The following is a 25804-nucleotide window of genomic DNA, read 5'->3' on the forward strand; positions in this document are numbered from 1 at the left end:
AAAATTATCAATTACAAAATTTTCTTCCGTAAGTATTTTCTAGGATACGTTAAGGAATTGCACTCCCAATGCCTAAAAGCTCATCTAGAAAGTAGGGCAATCATTCTTGCAAACACACTTCATATTCTTTAATTGGTTTTCAAACTAAAGCAATTTATACAATGTTTGTCTAAGTCTATTTAAGGTGAAATTTAACATTTAAAATGATTAAGGAAATAGCAAAATGAATAAGAAAAAGAAAAGATAAGAAAAAACAGAAAAAGTCTATAAATTAAACTGCAACATTCTGTCTCAAACAAATCCAAAATGGTTTTCAATTTTATTCCCCTGCTGGTCCTCTATTGGAAAGATTATAGAAAAATAGTAGCCAGCATTAATATGTATCTCCTTTAAATTACCAAAACTGTTTCTAAGAAATATGCCATGATGCTGGATGATACACAACCAGCCAGCTGATGATATTGGTACCGTATCAAGATCACTCACACTGGTGTAGTTTCCACTATTCCATTCATTCACTTGTTGCAGCCAGCACCATATGAGCAGCACTTCTGCAGTTTGTTAACAAGGTGCAAACTTTCAATAAGTATAAGGAAAATTGTGTGCATATAAATCCAACCTAAATTTTTCCCTGCAATAATTTTTAAACCAAAATCACAAAAATCCATCTTAGAAGCTAAAACTACCCTTTCTTTCTGCATGTCAGGATGTAAGTTTCAAATTAGTTCCAACCGGTACAACTTTCCATGGTAAATGCTATGATAAAACCCTCCCCAGAATGTTTTAATTCAGAATACGCAGTGAGACTATTTGTGTAGATTAGATGAACTCACATTAAGAAACGGTACTGTTTGCATCAACTTTTACTCTCCATTCCTCTTCACTCCTCTTCGGTGAGCCTGTTCGCAGCTGAATCAAAACTTCCATCTGACAGCAGATGTTCATACTGTTCTTTTAAGCCAGACGATTCAATGCCCTCTACGAGATCCTGCTTAATTTGTTGCACCAAAGCCTCAATTCTACTCTTTGATTCAGAAGTTGGCGAATTTCTAGCCTTGGCAACCTCCAATTTCAATTGTTGTATCTTGCTCTTAATATCATCCGATGAGTTAACCAAACTATCAATTTGCTTTCCTATTTCTTCATTTAGTTCTATTATACCTTGGTCAGTGTTATCTTCTTCTTTTAAAGCAATATTGAAGCCTATACCTTGGTCAGTGTTATCTTCTTCTTCTAAAGCAATATTGAAGCCCATCGACTGCAGAGCATTAACCATCTGTGAGTCTAACTCTTTCTTAAAGTCAATGATTTTCTTCTTCAACTCCTCATCCAAATCACTTTCTGAGGATGCATCAACACCTGTAAGTTCAGCCTTTAATGCTTCAAACTCTTCCCTTAATCTAGGATCACTCAAGATTTGATCAACTTTCATCTTCAACTCTTGCTCAAATAGGACAGTGTTCTCCTTGCTTACATCTGACAGACGCTTTGCTTCAGATAATTCATTGAAATACTTAAGATTTTTCTGCAGCTTAACATAATTAGGAGATGCACGTAATTGTTTTTCGAACTCCACCCTTAGCTTTTCTACCTTATCCTTCAGTGATGGATCAAGACTTTCATAATCTGCATTTGCTTCTGAGGCTTCCTCCTGTAGTTGCGACAACCTCTCTGTCAAGCCAGCAGCTTTAATTGCCTCAGAGTATTCTTGATTGATCTCCCTCTCCAGTTGCTTTAACATTTCATCTAACTCTAGTTTTGGAGGAATGGGAGAAGATTTCTTAGCTTCCAAAATTTGTTTCTTCAGTTTCTCAACCTCAACTTCCAGTTCAGCATCAGGAATCTTAGCAATAGATAGATCCTTCTTCTTCATCTTGACTTTTCGAATAGGATCTATAGGAATACCTTCCTGGAACTGACCGATCTTTCTGAACTTAAGCCTGCGATGTTCTAGAAGCTCTTCAGCGCTCATCTTGGTGAGTTCCTGCATGATGGACAAGTGAAACATCTGAAGTTAACCCAAAATTACGCATATCTGTTTTTCAGTAGAATTTGCTGCCTCAAAACTTACGTCCATGGTTTCATTGATTGCTTTTTTTATCTGTTGAGATGTCCACTCTGGATCAGAATGTGCACCACCAATCGGCTCCTATTATAAAGAAACAATGAAGCTATACTTAGATTCTATTCCCAAGAGAATATTGTTATCAATCTACGTAATGTTAAATGCTTATGTTGCACAAGAAAAGATTAATTACAACAAATCAAAGCAAGAGTTAAAGATTCGACAAATTTGCCGGAATACCTAAATAGACTATATATTCATATTTAAACCATTAAGATGATAAATTCACGTATATGAACACGATTTAAGAGGGAAAAAAAGTATAATCAATAGCTTCTTACAGGTATAATACCATCTACAACATCTAATTTGCACAATTCAGGAGCTGTAATCCTCAGGTTCTCGGCAGCCTGCATAGGAAAATAGAAATAAAAATAAAATAGTTGATTTTAAAAAAATATTATGAATTGAAACAGTCAAAGTACTGGCATCATATATACCTCTGGAGCCGCTTTAGAATTCTTCCACAAGATTGCTGCACATGCTTCTGGACTAAATCATGTAATAAATAAAGGTCAAACCAGCAGAAAAGAATAGTAAGACCTTTTCAATTAGTAAAATGATCCATGAGATGACAACACAAGTAGTCAACCATATCACACACACAAAGACATACATAATAAATCAAGCAAGAACTCATTGTGAGAAACGAAGAAAACAACAAATATAGACATTAGAACATGTTTTAATTGTCAAAATTAAAAGAAAAATGCCATGACTTTTCTAAGTGGTCATGTCCACACTAGCTTTTATTCCTAATCCTCCATGTATGGTTGTATGACCCAAATTTATAGTTTTCATTTCTCATAATAACCAGTTCTTTCTTATAGTAAATCTGAAAATACTGATTCTGTTATTGTTTTTTTGAATTCTTAAAGTGAGAGATAAAATTTATGTAATTCAACCATGAAGCTTGTAAAGCAAGCTTCGCCGATGTGGAACTAAACTCAACAATATGTAACAGAAATAACCACTTTTCTATGTGGCAAATGTCACTCTTCTATTACAAAAAGTTTGCAATGTTAACATCATTGCAAGCTCTCCTGCTTCATTTGGAAGAGAGGAAAGAAATACAGAGAGTGGATGAGAAAAAGATAAAAAGGTAAGAAATTAGTGGAAAAAAGAGGTTGTTTGGTTGGAATGAAATGAAAGGATAGTTGTTTTTTCATTACTAATAATTTTATTTATTACAATTAATTTTTTTTTAATTCTTTATTATTCTTGTTGCAATAAAAGAGAGAAAAAATATACCCATAATCAATTATGGACCCATAATTGATCATGAGTGACCCATAATAGTCGATAAAAACACTTCTTTCTCTTCATTTTAGCGCAAAACATAGTGATTATGTTGCTATGTGTGGTCCTTCCAGTGCATTTCTTCGCAATTTTGTGAAGAAAGAGGAGAGTGAGACCTGTCTTCTTTCTCCTCTTTTCTTCACACGTCTCATCCAAACCACCACCCTTCCTCCTTTTCATCCTCCACCTCTTTCTCTCCTCATCCAAAAAAAGGTACGAGATTAATCTAACATGCACAGATGAGGGGGGGAAAGCATGTAATTGAAATAGTTATTACAATATTATAAATTTTGCAAATAGTAAAGTAAAAAACTAAATCACCTTGCAACATAAAAAACAGCATTTTCAAGCATCAGTAGTTTATTAGCACATCCAATGCCTAGGGCACCACCTGAACCACCTTCTCCGATAACTATAGATAATACTGGAACCTTCAGACCAAACATGGTTCTCAAATTCTGAGCAATTGCTTCACCCTGCCGGTATGAAAAATTAACAAATTGATTAATCTTGTAATAAAAGAAAGCCAAAGAATCTTAGAGCCTAACTCTCAACATACTTGGCCTTTATGCTCTGATTCAAGGTCAGCGTAAGCACCAGGTGTATCAATGAATGTAACTATGGGGAACCCATGATGATCTGCATATCTCATCATACGAAGAGCCTTCCTGTAACTGTTTGAATTGGAAGTTTACCATCAGTGTGCAGAAAAAATCAATGTAAATTAGAGTTTCCTATCTTAAATCTAGCTATTTGTTGTATCAACTAGAGTTCCTAGTGGACATACCCATGAGGAGTTGACATCCCAAAGTTACACTGAATGTTTTCTTTAGTATTTCTACCCTTTTGCTGACCAATGAACATGTATCTTCTACCATCTATCATCCCTATACCAGTAGTAATAGCTGGATCATCATAACCTAAACGATCACCATGGATTTCCATAAACTGAAACATGAAGAAACATGTGGTTCATACACAAGACCAATTAAGAATTAAGAAAATGAAATAACTAGACTATTGAAGTTAAAAACAAAAGTAATACTTAGAAGAAGACCTTTTCAGTTATGTTATAGAGGTGATCAAGAAAAGTTGGCCTGTTAGGATGTCGTGCAATTTTGACCCGCTGTATAGGAGTCAGATGCTTATAGAGATCCTTTAAAGCCTGAATAATAAAGTGAGTGGTGAAAAGATGAGACTTTTACCAATTTTACTGTTAAAATTGTAGGAATTGAGAGGAAAAACAGAAAAATATATATTTGAATCTTGAATAAAGAAACTCCGAATAATTGTATAACAAAACAATAAACTAATAATACAGGTAAAGAACAAGTGCAATGCAAACAAGCCCAAATAAAAACACTCACTCACACAATATAACAACACAATAATATTCTTTAGCCAAAGATACCCTAACAGTTGCTTAAATATAAAGAGAAGTATCATCTGGCAAAAGAGAAGCAAAATATATATATAACCAGTAGCAGAGACACCTGAATCTGCATTTCAGAAACGAAGACTTACTATAAGCAACTATGAGATCACAGAGAATAAGAATTTTTCACAGGGATTGCCGATATGAATAACAATAAGGTTAGTTTGTTTAAGACAAAAAAATCAGTGTGGGTTAAAATTTAAAAATATGCTATATATTCAGTCTTGCAAGTAGCAATCAGAGAGCAGCATGGTCGCAGTATTGTCATGAGAATACTTGTTTTATGTATGAGACTGAGCAAACAATCATAATCATCAACAATTTTCACATTAAGTAATTCAGTTTTCTGAAGAACAATTTGTTAAGACAGCCAAACCTGCTTGTGCTTAGTCTCCAATAATTGAATCTGATCAGTGAAGTCCAGCCCAGTTTCGTTTGCCATGTTTTGTATCTGTTTCCAACCATAAATAGCACTCCTATTAGCCATTAGCATTCAGCACAACCTCCATTAATCAGACAATTACAACAAATACACCCTCACTCAAGCAAACAAAGCACTCAGCACCACACAGAGATTAAATTAGAAGTTACATCATTGATCTTCTTTTGCATATCAGCAAGAGGCTTTTCAAAATCCAAAATGACACGCCTTGGCTTTTCCTCGAGTGGCTTGAAACGGGCAAGGTAGGACAACACCCCACCTTTCACATTAGGATCAGGATTAGCAGGCCAAGGATTGTCAAACTTCTTCGGCTTCCTCAGCCTGGCAGCAACACTAAAATCTCTACTCTTCAAAACCAATCTTCCCTTCCCCAAACTTCTCAAAGGAACGCCATTGAAACCGCTGGTGGAACTTCTCAAAAGGTCCGAAGCAGAAGCACCAGCGAGAGACGCAGAAGAAGCAGCCATTTTCCCCTTCAAACTCGATCCCCGAAATCAGAAAAATCTAAAAAAACATTAGCAATAACACAAGAAACTCAGAATAAGATCACAAAATCCAACACTCAACAAGGAAACAGCAAGACAAAATCAACAAGACCCAGAAAGGGAATTCTAAAAAAGGGTGAAAAAAAGACAAAAACTTTATCTCGATCCATAGAAAAGCAAAGATAAAAAAAAACAAATCTTGTCATGAACCCATCTGAGTTACTCAACTAAGCTCCATTTTCACAAAATCCAAGCAACATTGAGCAAGAGTTTCAAGTCCCCACAATAAAAAACCACAACCATTCATTCATAAACCATTTAACATGCTCCCGGAATTGAGGAAAGTAAACACCAGTTTGTAGGAGAAAAAGAAGGACGTTTCCTAGGAAAATTACCAGGGAGAAGTTGAAGATCCAAAAGAAGAGGGAAGGAGAAAGTCCAACCTAATGGTAAGAGAAAGAGAATGCAATAGAATTAAGGGGTGTTTTGAGTGAAAGAGCTTCGTTGAGATCGTCAATGAAAGAGAGGAAAAGAGAGAAGAGAAAGGAGTAGTTGTTGTTGGTTTGTAGAGGGGAGTGAAAGGCAAAGGAAGAGATTGGGGTTTTGTTGTTCAAAGAAGGAAAAAGCCAAACACCTAAGTGAAGGAGGAGGCGATACTTCTTATGCTCACTCCGCGTCACAACTCACAATAATGAGCCAGCTTTTTTCGGTTTGGCCGTTAAGCATATACACACACAAATCCTTTCTAACATAACAAACAACACATTTTATAAAATTATACTGAATAAGTCACTACAAATCTCATTTTATCATTTTTTTAAAAATAATTAGATATAAATTTATTTATTACAAGTTAAATTCGTTGGATCTTCAATTACTCAGATATCAGATTTTCCTAATTTCATGTTTCAAAAGTTTTATTTTTAGTAGGCGGATTTTATGTGTGAGAAATTTTATAGTAGTCTTCTATTTGAAATTATTTTAAATACATTTTTAAGCTAGTTATTATAATAACAAATAATTTTATTATAAATATAAACAATAAATGGTTGGATATAGGTTTAGGGTTTTTTGGATAGAGTATGTACTTTGTAGGTCCATCAATTTTAGGATAAAATATGATTTTATAATTGGGGATTTTCCTAAAAAGTTATGATTCTAACCCTTGTATTAATCCTATTAAATATTTAATAGACACAAATAACAAACCAAATAAAATAAAATATAACATAATGTAACATAAATTATGTTCACATAGACATAGTATTCAATATATTATAAGATATTTTATTTATAATATATAACAAATTTGTATGTGGTATTTTAATAATGTGACCATTAACATGTTATTTGACATATATATTAATGTATTTTTTAAAAAGAAAAGATAAAAAGACCCTAAGGAAAAAATTAATCTGACTAATTATATTTTTTATTTGTTTGAGGTAGTAATTGAGGAAAGTAGTGAAAATATAATTAAACTATCCTAACTTATTCGTCCAACAGTACATTAACTATCATACCATTATCAGATTTACGTCAATAAATTTTATTAAATATTAAAAAAATAAAAAATTTCCCAATTATAATATCTATAAGTCTCAAGTGATCATAGGACAATTATGATATCATCACAAACTAAAATTAAAATTATTTGTAAATTTTAATAATAGATACTATACATGTTTATTAGCTTTGTATAAAAAATTGTTTTAGTTGTAATGTTAGTGTGAATCTCTTAAATATTCTTTCAGTAAAAAAAATTATATATATATAATTAATTGTTTTACCATAATGGTTTGATTTTTTTTCACCAGGGTTAATTTTTTTAGTTTATTATTAAAAATGATTGATTTTGAAAAAAATTATGAGATTGAAAAATTCATATCAACGTTGCATAATTTTATTATATTAAAAGTAAAGGTTGTGTTAACCTAATATGATTTTTATCAATATTTTTTTAAAAATTACAACGAAGTCGTGTTTAGGTGACAAATTTTAGTTTTACTATTTTTTTTTCAAAAAATATTTATTTATTTTTTTAAAAAAATTAAAACAATTAATTAAATTATTAATTTGCCAACTTTTATAAAATTAAGAAAGTTTTAGTTATTTTTAATTGAAAATTAATTAAAAGGTATATTAAAACCCTAACCTTATAAAATATCTAAAAAATATTAAAAATATAAAAAATTATTAACAAATTATTTACTTTTCGAAAATTTGATATACCCAATTCACTTTATTTTTTACCTCATTTCAAATAGCTTATTTTTAACGTATTTTAATCCAAACTTTTTATGAAAAATCATAAAAATTTGAAGTTTTTTTCTACAAAACTCAATTTTTTCAAAAAAAATTCTTACACTAAATTTTTTTTACAAAATTTTCTTAAGTTTATAAACAAAATTAAATTAATAATTCAATACATTTAAAAAAAATTCAATAAAACTGAAGTCATTAGAAAAAAATTCATTGATCAAAATATTGTCAAATTGACACCATTTTACTTTTGACGTTGTGAAAATCATATCATCGTGAAAAATCAATCTCATTTTAATAATAAAAAAGAAAAAAATTACCCATAAAAAAATTGGTTTTTCAAATAAAATGAAATAATATTAATTTAATAATGAAACAAACATTTAGCAATTATTTTTTGAAACTCTTACAAACTATATATTAGCACACTCTTTTAGTTTGATTTTTACATATCGTTATGATAACAAAATGGTCCGGTTTAGTAATTAAAAACTATTTTATATATTACTTTTCAAATAATCATTATTGAAATCAATAATACATCTAAAATTTTATAATAGAATATCATTTTAAGAATATTTTAATTGATAATACATTTAAATTAAATTGTTTATATGTTTTATTAATAAAAAGGAGACCCTCTTATATCTGTATTTAAAAACAATAAAAAAATAACGATGCTTACGATTGTAGTGTAATTTTTTATAATTTTAAAATATAATTAAGAGTAAAGGAAGAATATAAACTATATACAAATTTTCATTATATTATGATTATAAATATTTAATTTTCTATAATAAAATAGTTTTTTATTAATTAATTTTTTTAACATATAATCTAGTTCTTGTGTTTCAAATTCTTAATTTGATTTTTTTCATGTAAAAATTTATTATAATAGCTTTTATAGATGTAAAATATTATCAATTTTGTAATTATCATATAGTTACCTTACCAATTATAGATTTTTTAGCACTATCTTTATATAGACCACGTTTTTAATTTGGTTTGTAGAATACTTTTAATTCAGTATATGTTTGGGGACAAAATTTAGAATGCATGAACCAATTTAAAAATGTGTAAATGAATATTCTCTTAGTTATTATGAGATAGTTGTTTAAGGTATTTTATAATTTTAAAATTTTCTATTTCAATCAAATTTAAAATAAGTTACATATTCTAAGTTTTTAAACTTTCTCTCTTTGGATTCAAGCCATTTTTACACATAACAAAAAAGTAAGGGTATAATTAAAAGAATTAACTTGAAATTTAAAAAGAATAAATAAAAAACAGTTTTTTTAATAAAACACAATAGTTATAAAAATAACAGAAGGAATAATTATAGGACTGAGTTGTTGATTCCAACAGTACTAAACTTTTAAGCCATGTCTCTTATGAACAGAAAAAACCTAATTAAGAGATTTGGTTCTCATTAAAAAAAATCATAGTTTTTAGACCCTTTTAAATTAAAAATCACTGTTTTTTTTAATCTTATTTGTTATGGGACATTTGCTAACTACTCATGTGTTAAACAAAAAGTCAAATGTGTCTTAAGTATGGTTTACTTGGATAGATTAGAACCGTCGATGTATGTTTGTTCAACTTTGATCTTTCCGTACACGTGTCTGCTCTAGTACCTTCTATTACATTCAATTTTTAATTATACAAGTAACTTAAAGTGCAACTAATACATTCAATTTATTAGCGTCATATATCATATATAAAGCAATATAAATTATGAGAAAATATAAAGAAAAATACTTAAAGTCACAGTCTCTAAATTTATGTATTTGAAATAGTATTTTTAAATTTAATAAAATATAATAACAACATAAATTAAGGGAAAATATTGATGAAAAATGTTTTAAAGATTTAATATCTACATAATTAAATAAATTAAAAATATAAACTAAACGAAAATGTTTTTAATGAAAATGAAAATAGAAATTAAACTATAAAAAAATATGTGTAATATTAATGTGGTTGAGTGTTGATATTCTGTTAGGGTTTCTTAAACGGAAGCTAAAAGGAAACCGACGGCGAAGAAAACAAAGTGTGAAAGTCAAAATGCGTTGCTATGTTTGGTGATCTACTAATTCTATTTTGTTTAAACTGAAACTTTTTTTATGAATTAGTTATATTTTTTTCTAATTAATGTTGTTTACTAATAATAAATATTATAAACATCCAAAGTGTTAAACTTTTCTTAAAATTGTAATTAACGAAATATTTCTCTCTACTATCTATTTTGTTGTTGTTCTCTCTTAAAAAAATGAGTTTTCATTTTCTAGATTCTAAGACTAAGCAGCATAGGAAATTATTTTATTTAACATATATTTAGTAACTTTGTAAGATCAATTATATTCTTTGGCAGTTATGAAATCATCAAATTTACTTGCGAACCTCTAATATATTTTATGTTTTGCTAATAATTTGTATTTTGTATAAAAATTAATTATAATTCTATTAATTGAAATATGTACGTACCGTTCAGTTCTCTATCTGTAATCCCTTATACTCCAGATTTACATGAAAGAAACCAAGATTCAAGCTTTTGGACCTATTAGTTTGAAAGAAGTTGAACTTAATCTTATCCACAAAACATTCTTTTATTGGGAGAGAAATATAAGTTTGAAGAGAGCTTTTATAAAAATACTTGAGATACTTTGGAGAACCAATTAAAAGAATAATTAAGTTAAATTAATAATGACTTAAGAAGTAATACTTGTCTTACAGTTACAATAGTAAAATTTGATATTTTATCAAAAAAAATATAGTCTCAACTTATTTTTTTTTTTTTTAATTATGAGGTGGATTTGAGAAAGTAAATTTGAGATGATTTAAAGAAAATGTGGAAATTGTAGAAAAAGTTTATGAAAGTTTGTGAGTGAAGTGATTGATATGATTAAATTGTATTTCTTTTAATTGATAAAAATGTAAGTTTACATATTTGCCATTTTATTTAAAAGAATTTGAAAAAATAATTTGATTGGTTTATTTTTAGATTATAATTGTTTTGAATTTTATATTTTTTCGGTAATTGAAACATTATTTTTAGTACTGTGCTAGAGTTAATTTCAGAATAAATATAAATGATGTAAACTTTTCAGATCATGTTTATTATTGTGAGAAACTTTATTTAGAAAAAAGTTGTAATTGTGAATTATAGTTGTATGCAATTAAAAGATTATTTTTTATACTAGGTTGGAGCAGATTATTTCCGATAATGTGTTGGAGCTATAATTTTATAAAGAAAAAATATTTATGAAATAAATATTAATGCATTAAAAATTGTTTCGGTCATTGACGTTCCCAATGATTTCAGAACTCAAATCTTGCTTCTTCAAAGAACTCGAAATGCATGACCTTAGGGGGCACGATTGATCTGTGAGCAAAGTCTGTCCTAAACTCCAGCATCTAATCTCGATTAGAAAAATGTCGAGAATGATTAAGGACGTCCTCAATATCGGGAATTGGTGCATCAAGTACTAAATCATCAATAGGGGTTTTCCCTTACCATGTCAATGATTGTGTTGTCTCTTCGTATGTGAAAATGCAATTTCTACAAAACTCAGATACTATTCATAATTACACTCGGTGAACATTTGCATAAAATTTTATGATAACAACCAAAACAATCATATAACATAAAATAGATAAGAAATAATTGCATGAAATACTTGAATACTCATATTGGTTGAAACACACTCGAATTAAAGCATATTTAAATAAATAAAAAATGCATAGAATTTGTGTCAAAAAACCATTCAGATCTGAAAACAAAAACACATGCACAATAGAATACAACCAAATTTTTACATAGTTCATGAATTTGTAGTCATTGTCTTCTTGAGCTTTCTCATTCGTTGCTCGAGAGACATTCCAAAGAGTTGCTTCACTACCACACAGGAAGTTGTAACAATTATCCAACAAATCTTTATCTTGTGTGTTTTTTTCCACTAACATTTTCCAGATATCAGATTCAGAGTACTAGAAAGTCGATATACGACATAGTGTGTGTTGTGTTCACAAAAAATGGAATTTCATTCTTCTTCTGTAACAACATGGCGTTCATTATATTGTAGATTTTCTTTCGTTGCATTAGCCATTCGCTTTGATGAAAAAGCAATTGCTAGAATTTATGGCCATAAACAAGAGGGCGAGTGAATTGTTTATAAGAGATTTTCGATAACTTTTGAAGGTTTGATGAAACTCAGTGAAGAAATCCAGAAGAGGAATCAAGTTAGCCAAGAACACAAACTGTTTCAAAGCAAAACACAGAAAAACAATTGGTTGTTTCTTCGAATCAATCAGTTGTTTATACCAGTTAAAACTTAAATAGCTTAAAAACAGAATTTAAAGGAGTTCAGAGAAAGAGAAATGCACACGAGCAGTTTATACTGGTTCACTCTTAAAGTAAGAGCTACATCCAGTCCCCAAAAACCATTGGGTAATCCATTAAGCAATCAAACCAGATTGCAAACACCACACACCAAAGTAGTGACCTTGAACCCTTCAAGAAACACACTACCTTTGGCAAACCACACCAAGAGTATTGATCTTGAACACCTCAAGAACACACAACACTCCTTAGCAATACAACAACAGAAATACAGAAGATTGAGAAAGGATTACACCTGATCAAAGTACAATCTGAAAAGAATACAATTGCAATCTTATTCCACTCTCTCTTGAAAATCCAAAGCTTGTTGTGAATCTTGAAAACTTGAGATCAAATATGTCAAACTGAATTTCTCAAAATTGTTTCTTACTCTTTAGAAACATATAACGAACTATTTATATTTTCCAAAGATTGGTCAAAACATTTAATGAAGGAGCGTATTCAGTTAGAAATCATTTAAAACAAATTCACCATTCAAAACAAAATTTTATTAGGATTTTCAAAGAAACAATCGGTTGAAACCACGAAACAACCGATTGATTTGGTTTGACAGTTAAGTCAACCAAGACAAACAACTTTCAACCTTTTTCAAAACATCTAAGAACAAAACAACCAGTTGATTCGAAAAAACAACATGTTGTTTTTCACTTAGTTGGAAAAACATTTAATTTCAAAAAGGTTTTAATTCTCATCAGTTTTATATTTAACAAAAGAGTGGATCACACTTTAATCTACCCAGATCCCACCCACACACAACAACAACACAAGCCTTTCATCAAACACCTTGGATTTGGATTCTTCAAAGCTCTTGATCACTTTTGATCAACAATCTCCCCCTATTTGATGAAGACAAATCCCTGGTTGCTTGTGTTGGTCTTGTTTGAATCTGTAACAACACCTGCAAAACAAAAACTATGCAATCCAGAGCATCTCTAATAGCAGGTTATGGTTACACATCAACTAGTTTTCTACATAACCACAAGAGTAGAAAAACCAGGCACAAACTATGCCAAAACACACCAAATCAAACATCATATGCAACAGAAACTTAAATCATAGTTATAGCAGGTTATAGCAGTTTTAAGACAACACATAAACCATATTCTCCCCCTATTTGTCTTCATAAATAGAATTAGGAAGAGAGAAAAACAAATTTAAGAAAGAGTTTGAGAATCAAGAATGCCTAACTCATTTCTTAAAAAGAAAAACCTGTCTTTTGGCAAAGGTTTTATGAATATGTCTACAAGTTGCAGTCTTGTTTTAATGAATTTCATCTCACAATCTCTATTGTTCACATGATCCCTTATGAAGTGATGACGAATCTCAATGTGTTTTGTTCTTGAGTGTTGAATCTGATTTTTGGTGAGATTTATAACACTTGTATTGTCACAAAGCAAAGGAACCTTGCTAATATTCAAGCCAAAATCTTCTAGCTGCTGTTTGAGCCAAAGAATTTGTGAACAACAACTTCCAGCTGCAATGTATTCAACTTCTGCAGTGGAAAGAGCCACACAAGCTTGTTTCTTGCTATGCCAAGAAATGAGACTTGATCCAAGAAGATGACAAGTGGCACTTGTGCTTTTTCGATCCAGCTTACACCCTGCAAAATCAGAATCAGAATATCCAATTAAGTGTATAGGACAGTGAGAAGGATACCATAGACCAACATTAGTTGTTCCTTTGAGATATTTGAGAATTCTTTTTACAGCCTTGAGATGAGATTCCTTTGGATTTGCTTGGAATCTTGCACAAAGACACACGACAAACATGATATCTGGTCTACTTGCTATGAAATAGAGTAAGGAACCAATTAATCCTCTATATTTGGTTTGATCTGCCCCTTTTCCAACTACAACAACATCCATATAGCAGCTTGATGGCATAGGTGTGCTAGCTTCTTTGCAACTTCCATTTCAAATTTCTTGAGAATTTCTTTGCAATACTTTGATTGACATAGGAAATTTCCATATTTAGATTGCTTGACCTGCATTCCAAGAAAGAATGAAAGCTCCCCCATCATAGACATCTCAAACTCACCTTGCATGGCAGCCACAAATTCCTCACATAAACTATCTTTGGTAGCACAAAAAATGATGTCATCAACATAGATTCAAAATTTGACTTCTTGATAAAGAGAGTATTGTCAATCATCCCTCTCTCATAGTCATTGGATAAAAGAAAGTTACTAAGCATCTCATACCACTGCCTTGGAGCTTGCTTAAGCTCATACAAGGCCTTTTTTCAGCTTGTATACATGGTTGGGATGTTAATGATCTTCAAAGCTCAGTGGTTATTCAACATAGACTTCTTCATTGATGATTTCATTGAGGAAGACACTCTTAACATCCATTTGAAACAATTTGAATCCACTCATACAAGCTTAGGCCAACAACAACCTTACAGCTTCTAATCTTGCAACTGGAGCAAAGGTTTCACCATAATCAATTCCTTCTTTTTTATTGTAACCTTTGTCAACTAGTCTTGCCTTGTTTCTAGTAATCAAACTAGCCTCATATAACTTGTTTCTGAAGACCCATTTAGATCCAATGATGTTCATCTCATCTGACTTGGGAACTAGAAACCATACATCATTCCTAGTGAACTGATTCAGCTCTTCATGCATTGCAGCCACCCATTTCTCATCATTAAGAGCTTATTCAATTGTTCTTGGTTCAACTTGAGAGACAAAAGTTGTGTGCCTGCAGAAGTTTGAGACAGTACTTCGTGTAGAGACACCCTCCTTTATCTGCCCAATGATGTTTTCCACTAACAGATCCCTTGGAATTCTTCATTCTTTAGGCAACTTATTCTGCTGCAGAATTTCAACCGGTTGTTTCGACGAATCAATCGGTTGTTTTTATGGACAAGATTCCAGCTTCTGCAGAATGATGTTCTGTTCATCCTCTTCTGTGATGTTCTTCGAGGATTTCAAATCTTTGTGATCAACTTCATCAAACACCACATGAACAGATTCTTCTACAATCATGAGTCTCTTGTTGTAGACCCTATAAGCATGACTATTTGAGGAATAGCCAATGAAGATGTCATTGTCAGCTTTTTCATCAAACTTTCCCATATTTTCTTATAGAAGGTATTTGCAGAGCTCTGATACCATGTAAGAAAACAAGACAAAAACAGATAAAAACATAAAGACACAGAGCAAAAGGTGATGGAAAAGTTTGTTACATTATTGTGCAAACAATGCTAATAATATAAACACATTGATTGTGTAAAGAAAAGGACAAAAGAAAAATAAAAAAAGTACTGCTCATAGATACACCTTCCTCTCTAGAAAGATCTAAAAAAATTCAGAAAACACTACATAATAGATTGGGATGAAATGATTTTGTTTTGGTGTTGCAAAACTTTCTTTTACACTCCATTAACTCGTAACCACATACCAAACAAAGCAGTGCATAGTCATAGTCAAAGAATTCATAAATCTCTGCTACATGGGAGAATCTTCACTACTGTTGCATAGCACGTAAATTTTCAATAAAAAAAGGGTAACATGATAAAAAGATGGATATATCTTTAGTATTTCTTTGCAAATCACCTGATATCATCGAGAATGCCAAAAGCAGTTTTCTTTACATTTTCATGCCACCATTTTGCATTAATAACATAATCCAAACAGAAAATACATTCGTTTTTCAATATAAATAAATAGTAATCACCTAGATCCAAGAGTGTGTTAAAGACGGATTAATATAAAAATTCTCTATCGTTTTGTCTTTTGATGTTTCCACTGTTATTAACTACAGTTAAAATAAAGTACTAGTCATAAGTTCTAAGCTTGAGAAGAAAAAAGGTAAATGAATTAATTATAAGTTCTTTCAATTGACATGTACACAAATTAAATTTAATTTAAAAACTATAATTTAATTTATCTTATATTCTTTTTCTATGAAAAAAATTCAGCTAGCTCAAAAGCATGGTCAGGACCACAACCAACCCATTCACAATGAAATGTCTTCATATTTGAAGGACTGGATGAGAGACAGATCAGCAAAGACCAATTTTGGAAGTATTTCGTAATCCAACTTAGACATGACTGGATATTAATGTTTTCAGCGCACGTAAATTCTTAAAATGCTAAAAATACTATTAATTAAAAATACCATTTATTCTATGATGTTTTTCATTTTGAAATGATTTTGAAAAAATTTAGATTAAAAAAGCTAAAAGATATTTTTAAATAAAGAATATCTTTCAGATTATATAATCTAAAATAAATTCTTTTAAAAAAAATATTTCAAATTATAAAATCCAAAAAGTAAAATATTTCCAAATTATAAAATCTGAAAAATATTTTCAAATCCTATAATACATTCTAAATTATATAATTCAGAATGTACATTTCTAAAAAAATATTTCAAATTATAAAATTTAAAAACTAATTTTAATCCAGAAATACTTTCCAGATTTTACAATCAGAAAGTTGTAAATAAAATAAAAATACAATTTTAAATTATAAAATTCAAAAATTTATTTTTAAGAACAAAATGATCTATTGAATGCCAAGAGAAACTACGGAAGTGGAAGGAAAAAACAGCCTTACATTCTGCAAAAGGTATTTTTGGAGGGCAGAAAACTCGACCCACCAGACTCAGCCAACAGCAAAAAATCATAAACACATCCACCACCATCACTGCCTGCAAACAAGCAGGTGTCCCTGAAACTCGTGAGGAATAATTATATCATCTGGATCAAACTAATTTCATCGCACACATTAACTCCATATACCGAATACTGACCGGAGGGCCATTTCATTATGATTCGACTTTTATAACGTCATTCTAGTACCCAACAGGGCATAAAACTTTTCGTTGCCTTTGGTAAATGATAATGGAAAAGCTCAATTCAGTTAAAATATACAAATACAAAATATGCCCAAAAGTAAACGGTTTAATCGCTGTTTAGCGATTCGAATGATGCATAATGAGACAAATATGCGTAAAAAGAAACATCCTCAAAAGTAAAACAAATATATCCAATATAGTAACGATAGAAAGCCTCACTAGCCATGGCTACCAAAGCTATCACGGTTATCATGCTGCCACCCATAACCCTGACCATCATGTCCAAGCTCTCCAGAATAGTAGTTCTGTTTCAAATGAGACATGTTGGGTGGAGGCGGAGGTGGTGGTGGGAGGGGCATGGGCTGCGGTGCCAATATACCTTTGCCCTCCCTTGGATCCACAACCATACCACCCTGTGCTTGTTCAAAAGGCACACCACCAATTCCTGAATTCCAGGGCTGGGGATAATTTCCTGGAAAGTTTGGGCCATTTGGGGCACCTTGTGGGAAACCCAACAATGAACTCTGGTCCCCACCTATATCAGCACCCGAGTCCTGCCTAGGCATATCATACGGAGCAGTATAAAATGGTTGAGCTCGTTCGTTTGGGTAAGGGGGATAACCAAATGGCAAAGGAGGGTTCAGCATTGGGTTTGAAGTAACCAGGGAGGGAACATTGGAAGGTTGAGCAGGGTGCATCGTTGGATACTCAGGAAATGGGGTCTCTGGACCCACTGCTTGTTGCCTGTCAGAAAACTGGGAAGGTTCTTGTGGGGGTTGTTGCATGTCAAAACTTTGTTGATGAAAGCCCTGTTGTCCGCCTCCAACAGAGCCAGACATGGTATCTGAAGGGTGTTGACCGTAATATGGTGGCTTTGGCTGCATGGTTTGCCTAGAAGGTTGCTCTCTAGGTGTCTGTCTACGAGATTTTTCTTCCAGATCATGTTGCTGGGAATTTGAACCAGGAGAAAAAACTGGTCTTTGGGGACCTCTAGCAGTGGAATCTGAAGCTGTAGATTGCCTAACACTCTGTGCCTCTGACTCATTTCCATCTTCTTTATCAGCATTGGGTCGCAGAAGGTTGGCATGGCTGTCTTGGATATGAGATTCAAAATCAGCTTTCTTTAAGAAAGATTTGAGACAATGAGGAGCAGCACAAATGAGGATTCCTTCCATCATTTTGATTGTTTGAATCTTCTGGATTCTTTCATCACACCTGCTTCCCAAGAATGTCGAAAAACATTTTTTAGATAGCCATATGATATTAAACAAAAAGGTAGAGAACTTTTATACATGGAAGCTATCAATTGAAAAACAAATTCCCTTGTGTTAATAGTAAGGTCTGTTATGAAGAGACTGCCAAGAAGGCTTCAGCCATTGGGTAAAAGCACTTATATGGTTTTATATCCAACATGCCCCCTACACTAAAAGGTCGATTCTGACATTTTATGAACCTAAGGCGAAATAATAAATAAGGACCCCCCTAATGTATTTTTTGTAACTACTGTAATTAGAACCTTTGCCTGCTCAGCAAAACTCCAAATACCCTTAAAACTTTGAACCTTTAGACTAGTTATGAAATTTATGTTCGATTCAGAGTTTTATTACACTTCAAAGCTCTACGTAAAGGCCCTAATGTATAAATATTTTAAAATACAAATACATAGTTCATAATTATATATTTTATGGCATATAAAATATTTTCTCTACTCGTAAATACAAAATATTACATGTTAAGAGGGTTTTAATCAATTTATTCAAAAAGATGGAGTTAAAGCATCATTATAAAATAAAATAAACCTTTTTTCTCATATTAAAGTTATGTAACTTTTTCTGGGCCCTTTCAACCATGGGCCCAGGGTGATCGCCCCCACCAGCATCCCCAGACAGGCCCTGCCTCACACAAAAGCCCTTGGAACTTGAAGTGTAAACGCACAAACCCGCCTTCACTTGTGTTAAAACTCAACTTTCTATTAAAATGAAGGGACCAAAAGGAATCATACTCTAAACCAATTGGTCAGAGTAGGTGACACCATGTCATTTACTAAATATTCCAAAAGCTTAAGTTATTTAGCAATGGACATACCTCAGGTTCTCAAAAAACATGGAAAACAGTAAATGAATAAATAAATAAAGACACATTTTCCATGCATATTTAAGTATTTCCAGTATATTCCTAGACATTGCTTGCATACACATCATTCACACCTATTGAAGCTGAAAGCGGTTGATTTGTGAGCAACTGACCTCTTATAAATGTACCAATCAAAATAATGCCACCCACCCTACAAATATTTATGAATGAATACTAAAATCATATTCCCAAAGTAATATCAAATTCATTGAAAATCATGTAAAAAGAAAATGTTGAATACAGTCCTTCAGAATTATAACTTTACAATGAACCTCTTACTTGAAAATTGAAAAGGCATACAAGTTTAACTTCAACTAACTAGGCATACAAGTTTAACTTCAACTTAGTTAATATGTGAAAAACACCGGTAAAAGGACAAAAGTGGGGGATGGAACCATCTAAAGTATGTACTGAGCAAATATTATGATTCAAAGCGAAGTCCTATATATGGACCCGGACAAATGAGTTCAAAAGGGTAAAACATACAGCAAATATTAAAGAAACATTATGATCCAAAAGACACCAATGTTCATTGATTTACTGTATGAAGATCAGTAAGATAGAAATATTCTTACAGGTAGCACATTGAATCACTTCTAGAACAATCCAGACAAAAGGCATGTTCACAAGGGCTCTGCATAAGCACGTTAATTTACAGTAAGCCAACATCAAAATATTTAACTAGTTGTAGCACAGTTTCAGTGCATAAATGACTGAGGTAAAAATTAGAGATGTCATACCACATGTTTCTAAGTTTAAATTTTACATATACGACATAAATGGATAATAGAGGTTATTTGGGATTGCAAAGTACCTACCAAGCAAGTTCAAAGGGAAGTTTTACCTTACTACTACACAACCAACTATGATAGTGAATGATGGATGGTCTTTGAAGGGATGAGGAAAAAGTAGAGTTGCAAAAATGAGAATGTTAAGATGAATGTATAGCCAACAACCACACAAAACGGGAACAAAATCTGGAATGATTGTGCACGAGAGAAGATATCAATATAGCACCTTTATTGGAAAAACTAACAGATATTCAGTTAAGGTATTTTAAACATGTGCAAATAAGACTCTGGAGTAATTGGTGGGGATAGGAGATCATTTGACTTTTAGCCCTATGAAAACGGGGAGAGGGAAACAAGGACATTGTAAGAAATCATTAAAAAGGTTCTATGGCGAATAATATATCCTTGTGAATTTGGATTTTAACTATGACTATTGTTATTGTTGTAGCACACATCGGTGAGAATAGCAAAAACACTATCTAAATTTTAAACAATGACAACCATGTCCATAAACAGGTCTGCTTCTGACATGCTTTACATCTAGAACTCTGAATGAAAACATACTACATAGAAAAACAAATGTATTTGGATGCAATTATTATTAAATGTATACTTTTTTTATTTCAAAAGCAAATTTAATATAATAAAGCAACACAATTAATGTAATAACGATAGTGTCATGAAGAAATGCTAAAAGAATAAAACCATAAGCCCGTGATAGGAATGTACTAAGAGGATAATAACTCTATATAGCACTAAAATAAGAAGCTAACTCCAAGTCAGAGGCATACAGGAACATAAAACTTATATTCCCATGAAAGCTCTGGTCAATCAATCGAATGTACATGAAAAAGAATTGAGTTTCCACTTAACAAACATTCAGCATTTCAGATAGCATAATCTATTCAATAAATTAATTTTCTCTTTCTTGCATTATATTTTTGCAGAGGATACAGGCTGGAACTACACCAAATAATATTCAATACATTTTTTAAACAAATCCCAAACAAAAGCTAAACTGGAATCAAACAACTTAGGTCCTGTTATGATTCAAAGCATTGTAACTAGCAGAAATCTCAATTTAAAAGCATGCTACCATGCATAAATAATTACCAGGCGTCCATAAATAGCGACAGGGAAATCGCAGCGAACACAGAAATGGACTCGCTCGCCAAGCTGGCGGCGGGACCTACGGCCCAAAGTCTTCACAAGAGAAGTAGCCGTGGCTGCACCGATGCCCTTTGCAACAGGAAGATCAGCAAGAACCAGATGGTCAGGGCAGGCAACTGTAACATTTTCAAGAAGTGACTGTTTCACCCCTGCTGACCCCTCTGATGCAGGAGCCCTACTAAGCCGAATCTGAAGCATGTTTCAATAAAAATTCTTCCCCCAACTCACAAAATCCTCCCAACCACAGCTCAGAATCGGGTATAGGGTTTTCGCAAAATGCGCCTCCTCCTCCTTTAACATAAAAAAAATCAGATTAAACCCTAAAAAATGGTGAATATCAAATAAGAGACACATATATCAAGAGACAACAACTAATGCAAAAAAAGAAAATAAAAATAAAAGAGGAAGAGAAAGATTATTAGCATTCCACATGTGCTAAGTAAACTGAATATTTAATTTGACGTTTATCACATTAATCGATTCAATGTATATAGAAGATCTAAAGGAACCCAGAGGCATGCAAATTATTTGAAATTAATTAAACTACGATAAACAAGAATGCAGTGAATTAGTGGAGCATCGAATCTGGCGTTAGCAGAATCAGAGGCATTTGTGCTCAAACAGGTTCAAATTCAGGGAAGAAAACATTGGGATACTATTAAACCCTTCTAAAAAAATAACAAGGGATTTTGAATGTAAGGAGTTTAATTGAGGAAGAAATTTGAGAATTGGAACTAAGAAACATCGATTGAAGAAACAAACTCGCAGTTGACGAAGCTAGAGCTTCTTGTCTGGGATTTGCGTCGTTCTCGTTCGCGACGCAGAGGCCCTCCAAATTCAACACACTGACGTTTGTTCTACGAACGAACGTGACACTGCGATTCAGAAAATATATTAAAGTATTTTATTGGAGCAAATGTGTAATTTACACCCCAAATTTGTGCATTTAAAGAAACTTTATGGAAAAAATTAAGAAAATTTAATCAAGAGTACTTGTAGAGTTCTATTTAAGTCTTCAGAATTCAAAGTATCATTTTATACTCGATTATTTACTTATTTTATTATGTTTTCTTTATAAAACCAACGTCAATTTTAAAATTTTGTATATTTCACTAACATGCTAAATACTTTTTTAATAAAATAATGATGTGTCATCAATTTAAAAAAAATTAACCAACTTTTGCAAAGTGACATCTAATTTTATTTTGAAAAAGGATGGTTTGACATTGCTCCACTTTACACTTCATTAAATATTAATATTTTAATATTTTTAATTTTTTAATTTTAAAAAATATTTTAACATTTTACATTTTATCTAATATTTCATTAAAGACATATTTTAATTTTTAAAATTTTTTTTATTACAAATATTAATATTTTAGTGTAAGTGTAAACTGAAGCGGATGTCAAAAATTGAATTCATCTGTATCATCATTCAATTTTTTTTCTAGTTATTACTTTATCATTATCTTTATTGTTATTATTATCATTTTTTTATTATATTTTTTATTCTCATTACAAAATTTTAATATTTTTTTTAACAATTATCATTTAAATTATATTTTTCATAATTATTATTGGTCATTATCGTGTTAACACGTTAAATGATGTTATAAAACATAATTATTATTATTTTAGTTCTTACCATTAATTGGTATTGTTGTTGACACCATTCTTGTTATTACTAATGTTAATAAATTGTTCTTAAGATAATAAATTAATGTTCACAAAACCTTTTAAAATATTTTTTAAAATGCTTAAAGATTTTATTTAAGATGTGATGATTTATGCTACTGAGTCTTAGATGAAATATTTCTCTAAATGCATACATTGAAACACTAAAATTATAACACATAATATAATTTAGTTCTTCGTTATCAAAACATCTTCCGGTGATAAATCTTTAAGCATCTTGGTATTTATCAACTTTATCAACAAAATATTCCCGTTAAAATGAGTAAAATGAAGTACCAAAATAGGCTCTTTATTAGCCACTACATATACATATATAAATTAGTGTAATAAGTTTTGAAAAAAAAATACACTTGTACTTATAAAAAATAATAACGTATAACCTAAAATAACTAAATACAAGTCGTAAGAAAATATAATATCTAAAATACATATAAAGATCTTAACCTAGATTTAACCGTGTCAAAATTTATAAAAAAGGAAAACTTAATCTTAGATAAGTAAAATCTTAATTAAACCTCGCATGTTATGAAGGAAACACATTTTGCCACAATATTCACAAATAAGGAGATTGAAGCCTTGTTCTACTTCAAAGTTTATCTTATTTGTATGATCAACTTAGCATTAATATAACAAATAACAATATTGATGGACACATATACTTTGAGGATGTTGTTGAGGCCCAAGATGGTCTAATCCTCTAAACCTCTCTAGACAATCTAATACCAACATATCATCTATGAGTTTTTATGATAACAAACACTCTATGTGACTTGTTTAAATGTGAATATGTTATATGAACATTCTAACATGTGTTTTATGACAATTGAAGGATTTATAAACCAATCAATGACATCATCAAGTCTCATGTTGGACAATATATGCTCATAATTTAAATTTAAATAATAATCAAGTCGTAACAATCAAATACTTTTTAGATATAAATCAAGTGTTTTAAACACACATATTCAACGTTTATATTTCTAAGTTTGGAAATGTTTTATTTTGACAAACGATCAAATAACTACATATTTTAGGAGTCAAATAACTACATATTTTAGGAGACAAAGTACTTGAGTGTTTATGATTAACTGTGGTTAATTGTCATATATGCATGTCTTGTTTGAATTTTTTTTTGTAATAGAATAGAGGCAAAAGTGCGTTTAAAGTAACATTCCATAACTTTCTATATCATGCTTCCAGTTTAAGTGTAGTTGAAGATTCTCAATAAAAATCATATGAAGATCAAACAAAGATCATGTATTAACCAAAGAAGTGTTGCAACCATCATCTTACAAGTCTATATAAAGGACTCAAGTTGAAGATGAAGAAATTAAAGATCAACAATCTACAATTCTCATACCTTATAGGGTTTATGTGATAAGTGTTATTTATTTTTAATTCTTCACTTTGTGAAGTATATTTAGTGAACTTAAATTACTTTCTTTGAAAGTGTTTCTTATTTCTTTCTGCAAGGGCTTAATCTCAAGGGGACTTTAAGACAATCTAAGCAAGAGTAGTAAGTGTAGTTGTGATAACCAGGAGTGGTTTTTGTATTTGTGATAACCGAGAGTGAGTTGTGTACTCACTGCAATTAATTAATTGTTTGGTAAAGCCTCTTAAGTAGTCCGCTTAAGGGAGAACTGGATGTAGTCTATGAGATTGGATGAACCAATATAAAAGTTGTTGTGTTGTTTGTTTTGCTTGTGCGTTAAACTGTCTAATCTAGTTCTTTGCAAGAAGAGTCTAGACTGTATTCACCCGTCTTTTAAAGGAAATCATTCCAACAAATGTTGCCAAAGCTATTCTCGAAGAAGAATCTAGGAGAAAAAGTAAGTTACAAATGTTGGTATGCAGAGGCTTTGACAATGATGAGAGGTAGAAAAAAATAGTGTGACTCTAGTGGGAGTCAAATTCATGATAGACCAAAGTCTCTAAGTAAGAAGTATCCAAAATTGTTGGCATACGGAGAATGAAGGAAAGAACTTTGAAGCATCAACCTCATAAGGTTGTGTTGACAAACAAATATATTTTATTGATTGAAGCAGTAATTAACTCTAATAGTGGAAAATAATTAAATGATAGGTGGTAACTTGACACATGATTACATACCAAGATTTATTTTACACTTATAAAGCTATCACAGTGGATCCATGTTCATGAGAAATGATCATGTTGTAGAGATTATTGGAGTCAATACTATTAAAAAAAAAACGTTTGATGATACTATATGCACATTACAATATGAACAACATGTGAAGAAATGAAGAAAAAATCTAATGTTTATTAAGCAATTAGACGACCTCAAGTGTAAGATCTATATTGAAAGGGAAATATTAAAGGTGGCGAGAGGGAATATGACACTGATTAAGTAAAGAAGACCATGACAAATTTGTACGTGCTTTTGAGAGATATTTTGCATGAAGCATATACAATAGTTGCATCAACAAGTCAAGAAGAAACAATGATAATGTGACATCGTAGACTTAGTTATATGCAGATCAAGGTCTAAAGATCCTTGGGAAAGGTAATCTCCTACCCGGGCTCAAAGATGCTAATTAAAGAGCACTGTGTAATAAGAAAACGAGATAAATTGAAGTTTGTTAGAGTGACTACCTGAAATAGGCACATACTATACTTAATTTATTTTGATGTGTGGGAATAACTAGTATTATCCCTCACAACAACAAATTTTTTTGTATAAATTATTACTCCAAGAAATTTTATTTCAATTTATTAAGATTTTGAAAATGTTTAATTTTGAATTTC

The 25804-nt window shown here is 31.2% G+C and overlaps 3 protein-coding genes across 4 annotated transcripts; all 3 read right to left on the bottom strand.

The window, feature by feature from the left end:
- Nucleotides 1–244: 244 nt before the first annotated feature.
- On the bottom strand, nucleotides 245–6536 carry LOC137827127 (acetyl-coenzyme A carboxylase carboxyl transferase subunit alpha, chloroplastic). Of its 2 annotated transcripts, none has more exons than XM_068633344.1 (12): nucleotides 6230–6536; nucleotides 5451–5805; nucleotides 5236–5310; nucleotides 4482–4589; nucleotides 4212–4372; nucleotides 3984–4098; nucleotides 3746–3900; nucleotides 2566–2617; nucleotides 2407–2475; nucleotides 2072–2149; nucleotides 834–1984; nucleotides 245–551 (listed from the first exon to the last, which is right to left on the bottom strand). In XM_068633344.1, the coding sequence occupies exons 2-11, from the start codon at nucleotides 5766–5768 to the stop codon at nucleotides 881–883; spliced, it is 2235 nt and encodes a 744-aa protein (XP_068489445.1). In that variant the 5' UTR covers nucleotides 5769–5805; nucleotides 6230–6536; the 3' UTR covers nucleotides 245–551; nucleotides 834–880. The 2 variants fall into 2 exon arrangements, with proteins under 2 accessions (XP_068489445.1, XP_068489444.1); XM_068633343.1 differs by having other exon boundaries at nucleotides 6182–6533.
- A 7760-nt stretch (nucleotides 6537–14296) lies between these two features.
- On the bottom strand, nucleotides 14297–15070 carry LOC137824571 (uncharacterized mitochondrial protein AtMg00820-like). Its single transcript, XM_068630237.1, has 2 exons — nucleotides 14844–15070; nucleotides 14297–14516 (listed from the first exon to the last, which is right to left on the bottom strand). The coding sequence occupies exons 1-2, from the start codon at nucleotides 15068–15070 to the stop codon at nucleotides 14297–14299; spliced, it is 447 nt and encodes a 148-aa protein (XP_068486338.1).
- A 2118-nt stretch (nucleotides 15071–17188) lies between these two features.
- Nucleotides 17189–22352, bottom strand: LOC137823805 (E3 ubiquitin-protein ligase HAKAI homolog). Its single transcript, XM_068629082.1, has 4 exons — nucleotides 22106–22352; nucleotides 21287–21634; nucleotides 19958–20016; nucleotides 17189–18464 (listed from the first exon to the last, which is right to left on the bottom strand). Exons 2-4 carry the CDS (start codon nucleotides 21539–21541, stop codon nucleotides 17468–17470), a joined length of 1311 nt encoding a protein of 436 aa, XP_068485183.1. The 5' UTR covers nucleotides 21542–21634; nucleotides 22106–22352; the 3' UTR covers nucleotides 17189–17467.
- Between the last annotated feature and the right edge of the window lie 3452 nt (nucleotides 22353–25804).

The sequence above is a fragment of the Phaseolus vulgaris genome, chromosome 8 (genome assembly GCF_000499845.2).
Source record: "Phaseolus vulgaris cultivar G19833 chromosome 8, P. vulgaris v2.0, whole genome shotgun sequence".
Taxonomy (NCBI): domain Eukaryota; kingdom Viridiplantae; phylum Streptophyta; class Magnoliopsida; order Fabales; family Fabaceae; genus Phaseolus; species Phaseolus vulgaris.